The sequence below is a fragment of the Anabas testudineus genome, chromosome 16 (genome assembly GCF_900324465.2).
Source record: "Anabas testudineus chromosome 16, fAnaTes1.2, whole genome shotgun sequence".
NCBI lineage: Eukaryota > Metazoa > Chordata > Actinopteri > Anabantiformes > Anabantidae > Anabas > Anabas testudineus.
Window position 1 is genome coordinate 10,358,978 of NC_046625.1, and position 16,380 is coordinate 10,375,357.

The 16,380-nt window shown below is 44.5% G+C and overlaps 1 protein-coding gene across 1 annotated transcript; it reads right to left on the reverse strand.

Moving 5' to 3' along the window:
• Window positions 1–2,447: 2,447 nt before the first annotated feature.
• On the reverse strand, window positions 2,448–15,502 carry LOC113169416 (potassium/sodium hyperpolarization-activated cyclic nucleotide-gated channel 2-like). Its single transcript, XM_026370806.1, has 9 exons — window positions 14,802–15,502; window positions 10,098–10,304; window positions 9,585–9,798; window positions 9,165–9,326; window positions 8,016–8,234; window positions 7,277–7,423; window positions 6,946–7,186; window positions 6,674–6,838; window positions 2,448–6,295 (listed from the first exon to the last, which is right to left on the reverse strand). The coding sequence occupies exons 1-9, from the start codon at window positions 15,500–15,502 to the stop codon at window positions 3,915–3,917; spliced, it is 4,437 nt and encodes a 1,478-aa protein (XP_026226591.1). The 3' UTR covers window positions 2,448–3,914.
• Between the last annotated feature and the right edge of the window lie 878 nt (window positions 15,503–16,380).

Genomic DNA, 16,380 nt, shown 5'->3' on the forward strand with positions numbered 1-16,380 from the left:
TTAAAACAGAAGCCTCGTTTCACTGTGCAAACACACTCAACTTTGAACAGCGTACATGCAAAGTGTTTGAAGTGGCTCTGGGGATGGGAATCACCTCGCTCTGTTTAAATCTCATCCTCGTCTACTGTACCTCCAGCATTGTGCTGGTGGGTTTTGAAGTGAGGGCGCAGGAAGTCTATATATAATTTTGCGGTGAGCTCAGGCAGCCCACCCTCTCCCACCCCCCTAACCTTAAATCTCTGCTTGTTCTGCGGTTATGCCACCAGACAAAAGTTACATGTGCACCACATGTTCCATACATGCGACTTCTTTGTCTTTCTCGTTTTCAAAGCGGTGGTTCTCAACCTGGAGTTCGAGACCCACCCAAGAGTCGCACCATGCATTTGAAGGGTCAGGAGGAGATGGTTGACAGGAAACATGAAAAACGGGTTTCTACACAAAATTCAGATTATTTTTCAGATTATTATCTGCGCTGTGGTTTTATATCCGCAGTGCACTAATTATTCAGATCATTTACTTCAGTAAAAACATCAATGATAGGGTGCATTTGTGAATTCAAAGTATTTTTATAAAGTATCAAAGATAAAAGTACTCATAATGCAGAACAGGTGACACTAAGTGATTTAATGTGACCTACTATTATGCTACTGGATTATTACTTTTGTATTATTAAGCTACTATTACTGATGCACTAACCGGTGTCAGTCCTTTTCTTCCAAAAAGTAGAACAATAAAAGAGCATGAAATATAAATGCTTAAGTATACGCTCCTCTGCAGGGCCTTGCTGAGACTCTTCTGTCTGTTTGTAGATGAAAATGAGAATTAAATCAGCTTATTAAACTTGCAGGGCAGAGTCACACTGACATTTGCTCTTACTGTTTAACGCTGTAGCTTGACGAGGGTTCACATGCTCTCAGGTTTTTGGGTTCTCACACTTCCTGCCACTGTCGTTTTGTTCTAGTGCAGCCTCAGAGTAAAGACCTGAGTCTGTGTCAGAGCAAGAATGACAGGCAGCAATTACAGTCCTGTTTATCCCCCTACCTCTATTCATGGCTTGTAATCCAAGCTGGTCTGTCATCATTAACCTTCACACTGTGTCCTTGCTTCACAGTGGCATCTCGTTAATACGTTAAATGTCCTCAATATTTAAGTGGTTCTCTTATTCTCTCACGTTAAAGATACTGAATACTTCAGCAACATACATATGGGGCTGTCCTGCACGGTTCTCCTTCTTCCCACTACGTTGCTCTGACTATTAAAGTGTCATCGCCATCTGGTGGTCATATGCAGCCAGCAGGCCTGAATCTCTGAATCTGAACGTGCTTAACTCAGGACTCCACTGCTGAGCTGTGAAAGTATAGAAAGATTATTATAAGTACAGAACTTTTCCTTCTATTGCACATATTGCAGCCTCACAAATCCCTAATGAATTAAAATGTCAGTACAAGTGCTAAACAACATATTCAGAAACTCATATTTACAGCAATCATCCTCTTACTAACAAATTTATGCTGTGTGCAATGTGAAAAATAATTTCCTTTCAACTATTCAACTTTACACTCGCACAAGTTATTTCAGTTATTTCGTTACTCCACAGTGTTAAAGCTGAATCCCAATCATTGTCCATAATTCTCTGAGATCATTTGTGAGTCCAAACCTGAGTCTGCAGGGACACATCTGAGTTGAGTCTTTAGTGGGACTCTTTACATTTACTTCATTTAATTACTAACATTTTTACCTTCTGCTCTCTGGGAGAAAGATTGATGTAATTTTCTAGTTTTTCATCTACTCTGTGCCATCAACCCCTCACAAAAATTGATTTAAAAAGAGAGGTTTTAAGATGCTCTAATTAAATAATTGTACTTTGGTGAACTAAGTTTGCTTCTGGTGCTCACAACCAGAAACAGCAGCTACTCAGGACACATGAGCTTTTTTTTCCACTGAACTGAGGGTTTTGCAGTCTGTAGGGGTTTTTTATTCTATAGATAAAAATTGCACGATGGGTCTTTTATAACATTATTCCAGTATTTTTGAACTCATTTAAATAAGGGTTTCTGTGTTTTTCTACAAAATGTTATTCCTGACATTGTGGGAAGGGTTTGGAGACCGTGTTACACCTTTATGTGCTACAGAGTATAATTAAATAGTCTAAAAATATAAAATATGAAAATTAGAGTGTAATGGAGTTGTGTTGACAGTATTTTTACTACAGTACTTCTGGTAATCAGTTTTAAGTTTACAGGTATATGTTGGTGAGGACAACCATATTTAAAAATGAGGCATCTCTAATCTGCATTTCTAAAGTCCAAGTCAACACAATTTAAGTCGGTGTTAAATTACAAATTCATATTTTGGTAAATGTCAGTACGGTTACTTGAATGAATACATGGATATGTACACACAATCCAAACACACAGCGAGCTAATGTACCAACACAGTCAAAAAGGTGATATCTAAATCCACTTTATTCTTGCATCCAGATATACACCATCATCATCTTCATCATTGTCATGATGGTCAAGAAAATCATCATCATCATCATCATAATCACAGTCATAATCAGCTGACGCCACACTCAAGAGCATCATTTCGGCAGCATTGTTAGCTATTCTTCTGGTCAAAAGCTAAAGCTGTGATAAATAAAAAATAAAACATTTGGTCCTTAAATATATAGTCTAGGCAACATGGTATCAAGGGTTAAGACAGAAATGCCTTGTTGCTACACAAAACATCTAACATCACTGAAAATGGTGCTGAAACAGTGTTGAAGGGCGTCAGAAGAAGGAGACCGCCAATTTGAACATGAGGCTGATGGCAGCTGAGAGCAAACTGTCGGGCCAACTGAGAGAAAGGGAGAGGGGCCTGTGAGCAGCAAAGAAACAGTTAGCGACCAGAGCTGTGAGCTCAGATGAAAGGCGGCGAGGCAGACAAGAGATGAAAGACAAAGAGGCAGAGAAGTGAGGAAGCACACAACAGACCCACAGAGAGGCATGTATTTACAGTAGGCGGGTGGAACGAAATCAAGGGAGCCACAGTGCACAGCAGCGCAGTATTGTGTGTCACACACACACACACACACAAAAACACAATTTACAGAATTCATCAGAGTGAACATGTAGGTTTAAAAGTTTTGTTTTGTTCAAAAACTAAACACCACACATCTGGGACAACGAAACTACCAGTGAACTGCTGCTAAATTATTCAAATTCTTATGAGTATTGATTTTGCAGCGATTTTTTAAACGCTATATTGTTATGATAATTATTATTCTGATGAGAAAATATTACACTTTGGTGAAAAATGGGAGGCAAGAGGGAGGTGGAGCTGGAAAACTGGAAGTGCCTGCTCTATTGCCTGCATTTTGACAGTACAATAGACTTTTCCTCACAGCAGAGCGATTATTATTTTTTCAGTTCATTTATTATTATTGTCAAGGTCATTTCCTAAATTCTGAGAGTCACAGACGTTTCACATGTATTGCTGTTTTAGATTTTGAACATACACATTACTACAGCTGTTTTAAGACTCCCAGAGATCATTTTCATCCTATTTTACAGTTTATTCTGTGCAATTTTCCACTTCAGCTTCCCTGCTTGCTCCAACAATCACTAACACAGATGTATATGTATACATTTGGATGTTTTTCTTTTGACTCTACCTCAGCCTGTACCACACAACACACCCATAAAAGTCTTTCTCTGTGGTTGATGGCTTGGTTGAGCGTCACATGAACATCTGATGTTCTAAGACAATCACATCCTATAGTGAATGCAAACAAGATGTACCTGTCCACGTGAGATCACTGGATGTCTGGTGCCAACTCTGACACAACTCTGAATATCTATGGCTCTGCTAGTCAGCACCGGTCATGATGCAAAGTCCAGAATCCTTTGAGATTTTCTTCCTCTTATTTCTTACATGTTGGCTGGCAGTTTGTGTCTGAGTCCCTCTGAGTCTTTTCTGGTGAGTGCTAGCTGAGGGTCTTTATTCCCACCTTTAGGTGAGGTGGCGCTGGCAGGGGGGGCTGCATGTGCTGACTGGGTGGGTGTAGTGCTTGATGCTTGGGAGGACTGAACAGGAGTGACAGAGGGTTTATTAAGTTTTGAAGAGTGGGCAGGGGCAGCAGTAGTGGCTAAAATTTGTTTTAGTGGTTGGGAAGAAGCAGATGGAACACTTGGACAAGTGGTGCTGATGGAGTGACTGGAGCCTGAAGTGGTGCTTGGAGAAAGGACAGGAGGATTTTGCTTTACTGGATGAACTGAGAATGTTACTTTAGTTGGAGAAGTAGTGCTAGCAGGTGTTGGGGAAGGAGTCATAGTCTGGGTTGGAGTTAGAGGTGAGAGCTGTTTTTGGATGTGGCTTGAGGCGGGGACTCTGGCTGAGCTTGAAACAGAGGGCTGGAGACAAGGGGTCGTACTCTGGGCTTTACTCTGAGAAGGAACAGGTGTAATAGGTATCGGAGAGGAGCAAGGTATAGGGGTGACAGGTGTGAAGGTTTGTGTAGGAGTTTGGGAGGGGGTAGAGGTGCGTGTGCGGGATGTCTGGGAGGGAGAGGGGATTAGGGTAGGTGCAGGACTGGGACCAGACAGCAAAGAAGCAGTTTGGGGTGTACTAGACACCTTGGCTCTGGGGCTCTGAGGGTGCAGTGGGGAGGAGGCGACTAAGGAAGAGGGAGGAGAAGAGGAAGTAAGAGATGACCTGGGCCCGTAGGTTTGAGGTAGTGGAACAGGGGTGGAAACAGAGGATGGAGGCGGAGTGGAGGAGGGAGAGGGAGAGGATGAGCGGGGAGAAGGTGTAGGGCTCGGTTTAGGACGAGGAGTTGAAGAGAGAGACAATGGGCTTGTTCCAGCTGAAGGCGGGGTTGAGCAGGGAGGAGGAGAGGAGGAACGAGAAGCGGTCATTGGGATTGGTTTTGAGCGAGGTGTTTGGGAGTGGATAGGGGTTGGAGATGAGGGGGTGAGTGCGGGTGAGGGGGTGGCGGATGAGAGTGGGGTTTGCTTTGGAGGAGAGGAGGATGGCACAGAGGTTGCAGAGAGGATGTGAGCAGTTGCGGGTGTGGGAACAGAGGCAGTGTGATCTGCAGATTGTGTGTGTGTGGCTGCAGAGATCGCCTGTGCAGTAGCGGGCTGAATGGGAACTGCAGCCTGTACTTGTGTTTGTGCATTAAAGGGCATATTTGTTAGCAGCTGTAGTGGGGGATTGGAGGTCAGAATGCCTGCACTGCCTCCCCTGGCTAACTGCCCTGCCAGGAACGGAGCTGCCAACAAATTGCCACCAGAGGCCTTCCGGTGAAGAGGTGGGTGAGGCTGCACTGCAGCCCATGAGCGGTGAGGCAGAGTGGGCTGTGAGGCCGACATCAGCCTGGCCTCCTGTGTGAGTCTACCTAATGCTGGCAGACCCTGAGAGGTGCTTCCTCCATGACGTAATAGAGCTTCTTTTGCCCCCTGCTGGCTCACTACAGATGTGTTGCCGTCTGATGGTGCACCAGGAGCAACTGGTTGGTTGGGGGTCTTGTGGAGGGGTGGAGTTGGTGGTCCTCCTCCTGCTGGGATTCCAAGTGATCCAGCAATCATTGAAGGTTGATCAGCTTGGAGGCGGAGGCTGTAATGAAGAGGCCTTGCTTGCTGGACAGAGGTTGGGACAGAAGAGGCTGGAGTGGATGGAGTTTTAGCAACAGGTGGTGATGTGATCCCACCAGGAGGGCCTATGGCTGAGGGGGAGGCAGGAAATCCTCCTCTTGGGGACAAACCACCAATCCCTCCTATTGCCATCATACCAATGAGGGAGCTCACAGAGGGGCGAAGTGGCTGTAACACAGGACGAGGAGAAGAGAGAGGGAAGGTGGTGGAGGGAGAGGGGGATACAAGCGGGGAGGGCAGGAAGAAAGCACCTCCAAGTGCATGCTGCTGCTGCAACTGCTGGAACTGCTGCTGTTGCTGCTGCTGCTGGTGCATGAGGGCGATGGCTACATTACTGGTGGCAGCTGCAGTCTGAAGGGGAGCATGGACCAGTGGTGCCCAGATAACCGGACGTGGCCGAGGAGACACTGTGCCACTTCCTCCCATAACTCCACTTCGTCCTGCGGCAGCTGCAGCTATAGCATCCTGCATGGCTGGCATGCTATCGTGTTTGACGATCTGCTGCACCAGCATGCTGTCACAAGAACCAAGACCACCTGCTGCCAGGCCTCCCCCTGCTCCTTGACCCCCTCCACCTCGGCCTCCACCACGACCCATACTGCCCCCAAGAGAACCGCCCTGCGATGACTTTCGCAGGAGCATGGAGTTCTTCCTGCCTGTAGGAAAGAAAAAGGAGATATTCTGAGATTCAGTGTGTGAAAATAAGCTCTGCATGAAAGGTATGAAAGAGTTGTCTACTGAATATAAAGCAGGCAGCCTGAGTTTTAGCCTCAAGGTTTTTATGTTCTTCACTGAGAACATTGCTCATCCTTTATTATTTAAGCTATTATTTCCCTGTGCTTGTTTTAAAAGAATTGTGACCTTTCAGCGAAGGACATTCCTGATAAAGTGTCTTTGTAAATTTTACTGAATTAGATGGATACTTGCAAGTGTTTCGCAAGGTCATTGTGAAATTAATCATAAGGGAGGATTTCAAGTCACTGCAGAAATAATTTGGTAAAGGAAATGTATGCAGCAATCAGAGAACCAGTTACCAATACGGTCCAATCTGTCAACAGCGACAGTTTCGAAGGCACGCCGCATCATTGGATGTTCCTCCAGCACCTCGTTGAAGCTGTCCACGCTGAGAGAGTATAGACGACAGTATGTATCTGAACGGACACTGGCTGTCCTCCGTCCACGAGTCAATAAACAGATCTCTGACAGTAGGAGGAGAAGAAAAGGACAACCAGCAGCTGTGAGACCTTCACCTTTTACCTTTAAATACCCTCCATACACAACTACCTCAACAACTGCATGTCCTCACCTCCAAAGTAAGACCCATCACTCAGTTTGGTTTCCTTGTTTCCGCGGGTCAGCACACTGACTCGCCCGTGTTGGATGAAGTACATCTTCCGTCCAACTGTTCCCTCACGGATGATGAAGTCTGAAGGTTGAAACACTTCAAACCTCAGCTTGGTCAGCACGGCGGTGACAAAGTTGGGGTCAGCATTGGCAAACAGCGGCATGTTCGCCACCAGGCTGCGGCAGTTGAAGCTGACTATCTCCTAAAAGAAGAGAATCGGAGAAAGTTGCTGGCAGGAGGAAAACAGCAGTTGTGGTTTGTGTGTGTAGATGTGTGTTTGTGAATTTATTACCTCTTTAAGTGGCTCGCTGAGTTCTCCTAAGATGCTCTCTTCATCAAACATTTTCCCCTGGAAGCGGTGCTCGTAGTACTCATGGATCTTTTGTCGAACATCAGCAGGAAGTTTATGGAACGACATGTACTGCTCCACCTGTTTGTACTGCAGTAACACATACACACAAGTCAGGATTATGCACACAAACACACAGATCAATCACCACATTAGTTTATAGAGTTCAGTATGACTTCTAGTTACCAGACACTAGATATTAGATATCAGACTACCCTTTTACTGCCTTCAGTGCATATAAACTCGTTCTCACTAGTTCTCACAGTAACATGGTTACTTGAGTGCATGTAAATACACTGAAAAGTCATCACCACAGTATCCAGTGAGAATCAGCACATTCAAAGTGTGAATTTTCACACTGCAACAACACATCGGTGCCTCTTATGAACTAAACATACAGTAATGTGCAAGAAAAGCACTGATTGGGAGTGTATGTTGATGTTTTTGGCTGAGATGGTCTCTGTGAAATCTTCACACCTCCAACATCTTTTGTTCTTTGTGCATTTTTGTAGCTCAGATTACATCCATACTTATCCATGGTAATTATTAGTTATTTGAGCCACAGATTGATAGACAGTAAATATAATGATTAAGTTATGATGAATGATGGATTGATCAAATTTAATTGATAAGATTGAAGAGAGGTTGGTGCACGAACAGATGGTTGATCGTCATGTTTCACCTTTTCCTGGTACTGTCGTCGTGAGGAGTCCAGTGACTGGATCAGAGCAGTTGCGTGGCCGATGAACATGGCATAGCAGGTGGCGCCTACGATCATACTGAGCATGGTGAGCCACACATCAGTCATTCCCTCTGGAGCCTGGGCACCGTACCCGATACACAACATGTGGCTCATGGCTTTGAATAGAGCATAGGAGTACTGCACACCCCATGTGTCATTCTGTGAGTGGGAGAAAGGCACAGAGGAGAACAAGGGTGACAGGAGGAGTAAAAGAAGTTTCAAGTGTTAATTACCAGGGCGCTGCCATATTGAACAGTTCTTTTTTTAGTCAGGTTACAGGAGCTTTTTCTCCTCAGAGGCCCTCAGTCACGCCACTGCTAAAATACAGCTGAGATCAAAACATGTAACAGCAGAGCAATTTAACTGTCAAAAGCTGCTCCTTTTCAAAAAAGAGCAGACACAGGATGTATAAAACCCCACAGTCGATAAAGGGAGCGCCATCATACATTATTAAATAAATGTTCTAAAGAACACAAATAAAAAGACCAGCAGCTATTTGTGTCAATAAGTGTGTGTGTGCCCTTTTGTTTTAGGTTGGGCGTGAGTCCAATTATACTAAGATGTTAATGGTCCAACAGATGCAGGGACTTTCTCTGGGGAAAATCCTAGCATCGCCCTGCTTAGCAACAGTCACCCAGGCAACTGGTGAGACATGAGTCAGCTATTCATACAGCTGCATATCTGCCTGCATTCATCGATATCAGTGGCCGTATGCCTGCGTGCACGTGTCAAAATCTCCAGCACATCCCCAGGCATGTGCTCACACCTCCACCTGATCTCTGATGAGATTTTTAATTGGAGAATCCTTTTTTATTTTTCTGATGATGACAGTCAGCCTTATTCCACTGGACATGTTGCTGCATGAGCCAATTACAGATAAGGAGCAAACAATGTCAAATCTGATAAACACCCTTACTCTGTACACACACAGATAACACCAAATATTGTGCAGACTGAGATAACGCTTTGTGAGTTTCATTTAACTAAAGCTGAACGTCATAGCTCTTGTTTTTGTCTGAACAATAAAATCAGTCACTGAAACATATTAAAAATAACACGTACATGCAGGAAGCTGGTTTAGACACTCACCACCATCAGGTTCTTGGCAACCCAGCAGTCAGGAGGGAAGTCCTGCAGCATGGGGACCAGGAACTGAAGACAGCCATCCCAGTGGCACAGCAGCAACATCATACCGATGAGGTTTACAATCCTCACCATGGCACTGGCAAGGTCATAGGTCATGTGGAAGATCTGAGGAGGAGCAGAGGGAAAGACGAAAAAGACTGTGATGGAAAGAAGATAAATACAATGATGGATGCAGGGTTCAAAATGTATTTTAAATAGGCCTTCCAGTTATTCTGTAAAATAATAAAAAACGAGGGGAGCTCCAACCCCTAAAACATGCTTTCGATGAGTCATACCTTTATTGTTAGTTTTGAACTCTCTTTCTTTCACACAAATTCTCTCTGCTCTGTGTTTCCAGGTTTTGTTTTCCAGTCTGTTTCTCACCTCCTCCCACTGGTGGATGTAGCGGATGAGTCTGGACAGGCGGAGCAGCCGAAGCAGGCTCAGGATTTTGGTGAATCTGACAATGCGTAGCGCCCTTGCCGTCCTGTAGACCTCCGAGTCCAGACTGTCCACCATAAGGAAGATGTAGTCCACCGGAATGGATGAAACAAAGTCCACAAGGAACCAGCTCTTCAGGTAGTTCTGTCGTATCGCCCTGATGGAAGACCAGTGACATTTCTCATTTGACTATTCGGGTTTGTGGATTCCAACATTGGCATAAAATGATCCTCATTAATATTCAACAAGAACAGAAGTGGAGCATAAAAAGCTGTGCTACTGGCTGCACATCACCTTTCACATCTCACACATAGATTTATTAGAACACAATCCCAACAGATGCCCAGAAGAGCAGAATTAAATTGATGGTGACTGAGCCAGTGTTGTTATTCCAGATCATAGCCCAGACTTTGACATAGAAAACTACTACACACAGACGCAAAAGCTCCTCCTGACCTGGGGTCCAGTAATATTTCAGTGCTGTCTTCCTTGACGATGCCAGTCCTGAAGTTGAGAACCAAGTCGACCATGAAAAGAGTGTCAGAGACCACGTTGAAGATGATCCATGAAGGAGTGTTCTCATATCTGAAGAAAGTGATGCCGACCGGCAGGACGATTAAGTTCCCCATCATCAGTAGTAACATCAACAGGTCCCAGTAGAATCTAGAATGAGGAAGACAGTCGATCAACTCTATACAGTGTTTAATATACTGTATGTATATAAAAATTTAAATACTGTACGGTTACACAAGTTAATATGCAATAATAATAAGCTTACCATTTTATGCTAACAGAAAGTCCACATCTCCTTATCCATCTAACATCTATCAAACAGCAAATCTGGAACGCTGCTTTCACTTAGACTAGACACTAGTTGTAGAAGACTGAGCTGAAACATCTGTTAAATTTACTTCCCTGTGCTGAACATATAAAAATGTATTATCTCACTTCTGTAATGGTCTCCATTAAACGATGAGAGGCTGAGATATTCTGAAGTTTATAGTTTCTAGGGTCACAGGTCTTAAAACACTACATCCTACAATTCCAACAATGCAACTGAGCAGCATCAATAGAACCTCTTTGCCTGTTAAATGCCCTCATTGATATCGATATTTTGTGTCCATTTATTGGTCATCTTTTGTTTACACTTAAGTAAGTTACTTTAGGTTTTTCTTCTCTTTTTGTTGCTTTCTGTGCATTTTTTGTCTTTGGGATCATTTTTGTATCTGCTCACTTTGGCTGCTGTGTGTCTATTTCTGCCATTTGTATCTCTTTGTGTGTATTTTTTTGTCTTTGGGTTCATTTGGTGTGTGAATTTGTTAGTTTGGTTATTATTTGTCTTGTTGTTGTCATTTCGTATCTTTTAATTGCACGCTATAACTTTTAAGCAAGAAATATTACCAAGCACTTCATACAGAAGCTCTGGCACAGGGACAAGCCCCCTGAGCCTTTTCCTTGTAGGCCCTTTCAGTAATCTGTCTGTGTCTTCCCCTGTCATCAGTATCATGTTTTCTTTCAGTTAATCCTTTTATACATTATTATATTAAAGGTCTCCTATATATAGTCTTCTCTCTGTTATATCCCTATAGCCAGATGACAAGTATAAAAAATCATCCAAGTCATTAAGAACTGCAAATTCCTCCTTGCAGAATAAATCCAGCAGTGTTTTCATCCTCTGCAAACGTTTTGACAGCATTAAATGCATCCTTGATTGCTTAGGCAAGTAAAGCAGAACTGAACTGAAAGTGAGAAAGTGAAATAAGGAGACAGAGCGGGATATCAATCTGCATTTCATGCTGAAGGGGTATTAGTGGCGTAGCCCTCCCATAAAAATACAGTGAATATCAGTCACTGCGATGCTGGAAGTTATCAAAGTCTGACAGAAGAAGAGATCCAATCATCTGGAGACGATTCCTGTCATCATTCTGTCTCATTCGTCCTAATCCCTTTATCCATCACCTTCACCCACATCGATGAGTTTCTTCTTTTTGTTTCACCTCTCTTACTCTCTGTCTATCTACTTACACACACGTACACATACACACACACACACACACACACACATACACATACACATACACACACACAAACACACACTTCCTCTCGTTCTGCCGAGAGAGTACACTCAATCTTTGTGGTCGATTGCTATTGAGCGGTAATTTAGTAACACAACCTCATGGTGTGACGTTACCACAAGACTGATGAAGATTAAATATGAGTCATCGCTGTGCTACAGACACACGCTGACTTTGGCACTTTTACTGACAGATGTATCACTTTATAATCAGTGGCAATAAATACAGGGATTATTTACAGCAATTCTGTTGCTGTTGTGAACATGATGAAGATTTATTCCTGACCTCGAGGGCACACTTTATTAACTCTGATTATAGGAACAATTCATTACTTTACATCATATTACAATAGTTGTTTATGTTTATCAGTGCTGTCCATATATACAGTGTAATCCAATACTTTAATGGAACTTTATGTTCTGACAAAGGGACTAAGAGATGTAAGGCTGCAGAAAAATATTTTCATTATTTAATCAGTTGATTATTTTCTTAATTTATCAGTTGTTTTGTCTATAAAATGCTGGGTTACATTATTGTTTGGAGAACTTCATTCATCAATGACGAACATCTCTCTGCCTGAATTCAAACACACATGTAGAACATTATTGTTACAGTGGGCTCCTCTGTAAAACAGCTTGTACAATGGTCAACCTGAACTAAGGTTTGCAGCTGTAATGGTTTAATTTGCTGAGTAACACAACATGCACATGTCGCTGCACATTAACCAGCCTCTGTGAAGCACATGTAGCTGTTCTCACTTTGATGTGGCGCCTGATTCGGTTTAACACCAAACAAACGGGAACAACCAACCAGAGAAGAGAAGCCGTTAGACCCAAACTAAAAACGATGTGAAGGTGAGAAGGTTCGTCGTGTCTTTATAAATCCCTAACATATACATGATTTCTGATCTGCGCTCTGCACTGATGCATCATGGTTTCATTTATTGTGTGCGGTTCCTGCAGGTACTCGTGCATGCGCACCTGTGTGTAGCGTGAACTCATGAACTGCACACACTTACGCACGTCGTCCCTTTTACACACACACATACACACACACACACACACACATAGGAATTGCAAATGCAATCAAAGCTGTTCTCCACAGACTCATCAGTATTCCATTTAGGACATGAACAGGTGTTGGATGAGAACTGACCTGCATCTACCTGCTCAGCTGTTGTCAAACCAAACACTAATTCTACTGTAATTGAGGCCAAGAGTCTCCTGAGCAGCCTGTGATTGGTTCCCTGTTCGCAGTTGGCCAGATGTCAGTTCTGAGTAAGTTTCCACCCATCATCCTGCCAGACATCCAGACAAACAAGCACAACAGCAACCGACTATTATATAATAAATCTCTGTTACTATACGTGTAAAGCCACCAACCCTGTTTCAACACGACTCATCTCTGCTGACAGTCAAACCGTCTGTCTTTCTGTTTTCACCCCTCCTCTCATTTCTCTCTCACTTTGTATGCCTCTCGCCGTTCCAGAGTACAAATTTTCTTCACCTCTACTGCCTCTCGTCACGAATTCTTATAGGTGCTGCAGCAACACATCTTTCCTTAATGAGGTGAAGGGTGCAAGAGCTCATCAGCAGACTCAATAATGACACACCGCGCACACAAGCGTACATTTCACTGCACACACACACACACACAGCGGCTCTTGTGGTCAAGGTCAGTACTGGGACAATGGCACATGAAAGGCTTTAGAGGTAATTTGTCTTTCCTTCTTTCTCGCTGCGGCCTCACAAAGTCCACCTCATACCTCGCTCCAGACTACAGGTACTTAACTGAAAAGTTAGATGACTGAATTATGCATAATGCATACTCAACTTGCATAATTTAGGATGTCATACATAATTGATGAAAATTCAATTGTGATTCTCCAACAGGATAATTAGGACTATTAAGATCTTTTGATATCTTGCATGAATATCAATAAGTGCAGGAGGGCACTGAGATTCAGTGGAGTGTTCATCTATCCACACCCCTTCATTCATCCTTCCCTTCATTTGTCTCTGACCTCATTCACAACATCACCTGTGAGTAGATTGATTTGTGAGTGATCATTCAAATTACACACAATGCACAATGTCAAGCCTGTGGATGTGTGTGAGTGGCTGATGAGACAAAAGTGGGCCAGGAGCCTTGGGGATCAAGTCATCCATTGTTGCTGCAGCATGTCTGGAGATTATGAATGCCATTTCCTCCTCTGCTGTCCACCTGCACATTTAAATTGGGTATTTATGGAAATTGTCTAACAGCTAAGGACAAGCGTGGATGCCTCGCACGTCAATCACTGAATAATAATGCAAATCAAAAGTATGATGTGTGCGTGACTGGTGTGTTTGAGGCATGCTGACACTCATAAAGCTGTCCAGCTGTATTTTCCTCCATTCACAAATATGAAGCTGGAGAGACTAATGGTTATTTTCATTATCTATTAACATACTGTTTTATTTTTCCATAAATTAAATACTTTCCCTGATTAGCCGAACACCTCACTGCTAAATCTGTCTTCCTTATTTGCATCCCCCCTCGTCACTTTCTTCCTCTAAGTGTTTTACAACTGGAGACCTGCCATTGCTGAGTGACGTCTATCCCGCAGCACTCGTCACCTACTGTTCATGCTTGCCTTTGCCTTCATCGTGGACTTATCATTTACTCCCTTTTTTTAGTTTGAATCTTAACCTTTCACACATCATCTTCTCCTGTTTCCTGTGAGTCTCCCATTGCATTCTTCACGTCCCTTCTAACCTTTACATCACTTCTCATACACTACTGTTATGTCTGGCAATACATATTTAGCCTCCTGCATGTCTTTGTCTCCTCCTACTTTTCCTCCTCCCCAGGTTCCACTGACAAAAACTGAAGAGGCTGCTTAATGTATGATCTGTTTCCGCTTTCCCTGTTCCTCCCTCTAAGTGTCTCTCATAAGGATTTAAGTGTGCTACCTAAAGTGAGCTCAACTTGCTTTGATCCACATGTCTATTGTGTCTTTTATGTGCTACAAGTGGCGTTTTTCTTACTAACCAACCTGCGCCTGGCTGCACGCTGTGGAGGTTGTGTCTCTGCAGCTACATACCTGAAGTCACTGTAGGGGTGAATAATCCACACCCCTGCTGATTTCAGTCTTTCCTGTTCCAGGGCCACAGCTTTGTGGGATCCAAACATGCGCAGGCTGAACTTGTTGACTCCTGGCTGAAGCATGGCTCCAAACTGTCTCTGGATGAAGGTGCTCTGGTTGGAGTTGCTGTAGTCCTCTCCATCTAGCCCCATGCCAAACCCACCCAGTCCAGACTGACCCACCATCTCAGGGGTTCCTGCTGCAGTGGTGTTGCAGGTCGTGGTGGTGGTGGTCTCTGGTCCAGTTGCCACCACCATCACCCCAGTTCCGGTGGAGGAGGTGGAGGCCAGAGCGACTCGGGAAGTGGCAAACCCCACTGAGCGTGGTGGAGGATGGGCTGTGGCAGTGGAGGAAGAAGGCGGTGGAGGTGGCAGGGGCACTGGAGTGGTAGGTGTGCCTGCTGTTCGGAAGGGAAGGCCGTCCCGGGTGGATGAGCTCATGATGGAGAGGCGACGTCCGCGTCCACCTGATGAAGAGCTGTCTCCCCCAAAGGATCCTTTCTCCCCCTCCAGTGAGGCCTGGGAGAGCCGGTACCCCGGGGAGGGCAGGCTGCCCTTACTGCGCCTCTTTGCGTCTCCTCCATTACGTCTGGGCAGGCTGTCACCAGCAGAGCCCCCGGTACTACCGGGGGTACCCACACCTCCAGCCACCCCATCCATCCCAACCCAAGGAGGAGGAGGGTGAGGGGGGGTGAATATAACTTAGAACACCCACCTCTTCAGGAAAGCTACTGTTTAGTGTAGTCGACCTGATGTCAAAGTCAATGTGAGTGATAATTTGAAGGAGCTAAAGAAAAGTGTCCTCTGTGTCTCTAGTCATTCTCCTGGAGCAGGCAGCTCACACCTCCGCCCTCTCTCCACCGATGTGGCCATCCTTACCTCAGTGCCCTTGGAAAAAGACCCATGTAGACATGAAATCCTTCACCCTGTCAGTGTGACGCCAGCAGCTTCACTCTTCCTCTTTTCTGCAGCTGTCTCGTTTGCTCTCACTCTCACAGATGTTTCTGTAACATTGCTCCTTCCTCGTCCTTGAAACGCTGCTCTCCGCCCGCGGCCCTCCCTCTCCTCTCCATAGCCGCCCTCGACGCTCCGAAGACGGTCATATTGCCACCGGATTCCCGGTCTTTTGCAGATAACGGAGCTCGGCGCTCACTGGCCGTCGGTGTCCTCTCTGTGTATCCTGTATGTCACCCAGTTTTGCTATTTTCAACATATATCATTATGTAAGAAATGATCTGAGCGGTAAGGTGGGCTCCATTCATCGGCGGATGAATGACAGGGACACTTGATCCTCTATCGGGAGGGACAGGTTGTTAATGGACATTAGGGACGCACATAATAGGCATGCACAGGCGCTCGCACTCCGAGGCGCACTGATTCACACGCACACAGGAAAACAGACCGACAGGGAAACACAAGAAGGCGAACACAAGCCAAATTACCCCAAATGCATCCCATGGATCCTCGGCATGTTCTCGTTTTCAGTATAAAAGACACAGATGGAAGATCCGCTGAAATGTTTGCCTACCCGTGACTGA

What these genes read in the sequence shown, in the direction of transcription:
- LOC113169416 (XM_026370806.1), bottom strand. Translation starts at nt 15,502, where the DNA reads ATGGATGGGGTGGCTGGAGGTGTGGGTACCCCCGGTAGTACCGGGGGC. An exon ending in GAAATATTACTGGACCCCAG is followed by an intron (nt 9,799 to 10,097) that starts GTCAGGAGGAGC and finishes GTCTTCCATCAG; the next exon opens with GGCGATACGACAGAACTACC. An exon ending in GACGACAGTACCAGGAAAAG is followed by an intron (nt 7,424 to 8,015) that starts GTGAAACATGAC and finishes GTGTTACTGCAG; the next exon opens with TACAAACAGGTGGAGCAGTA.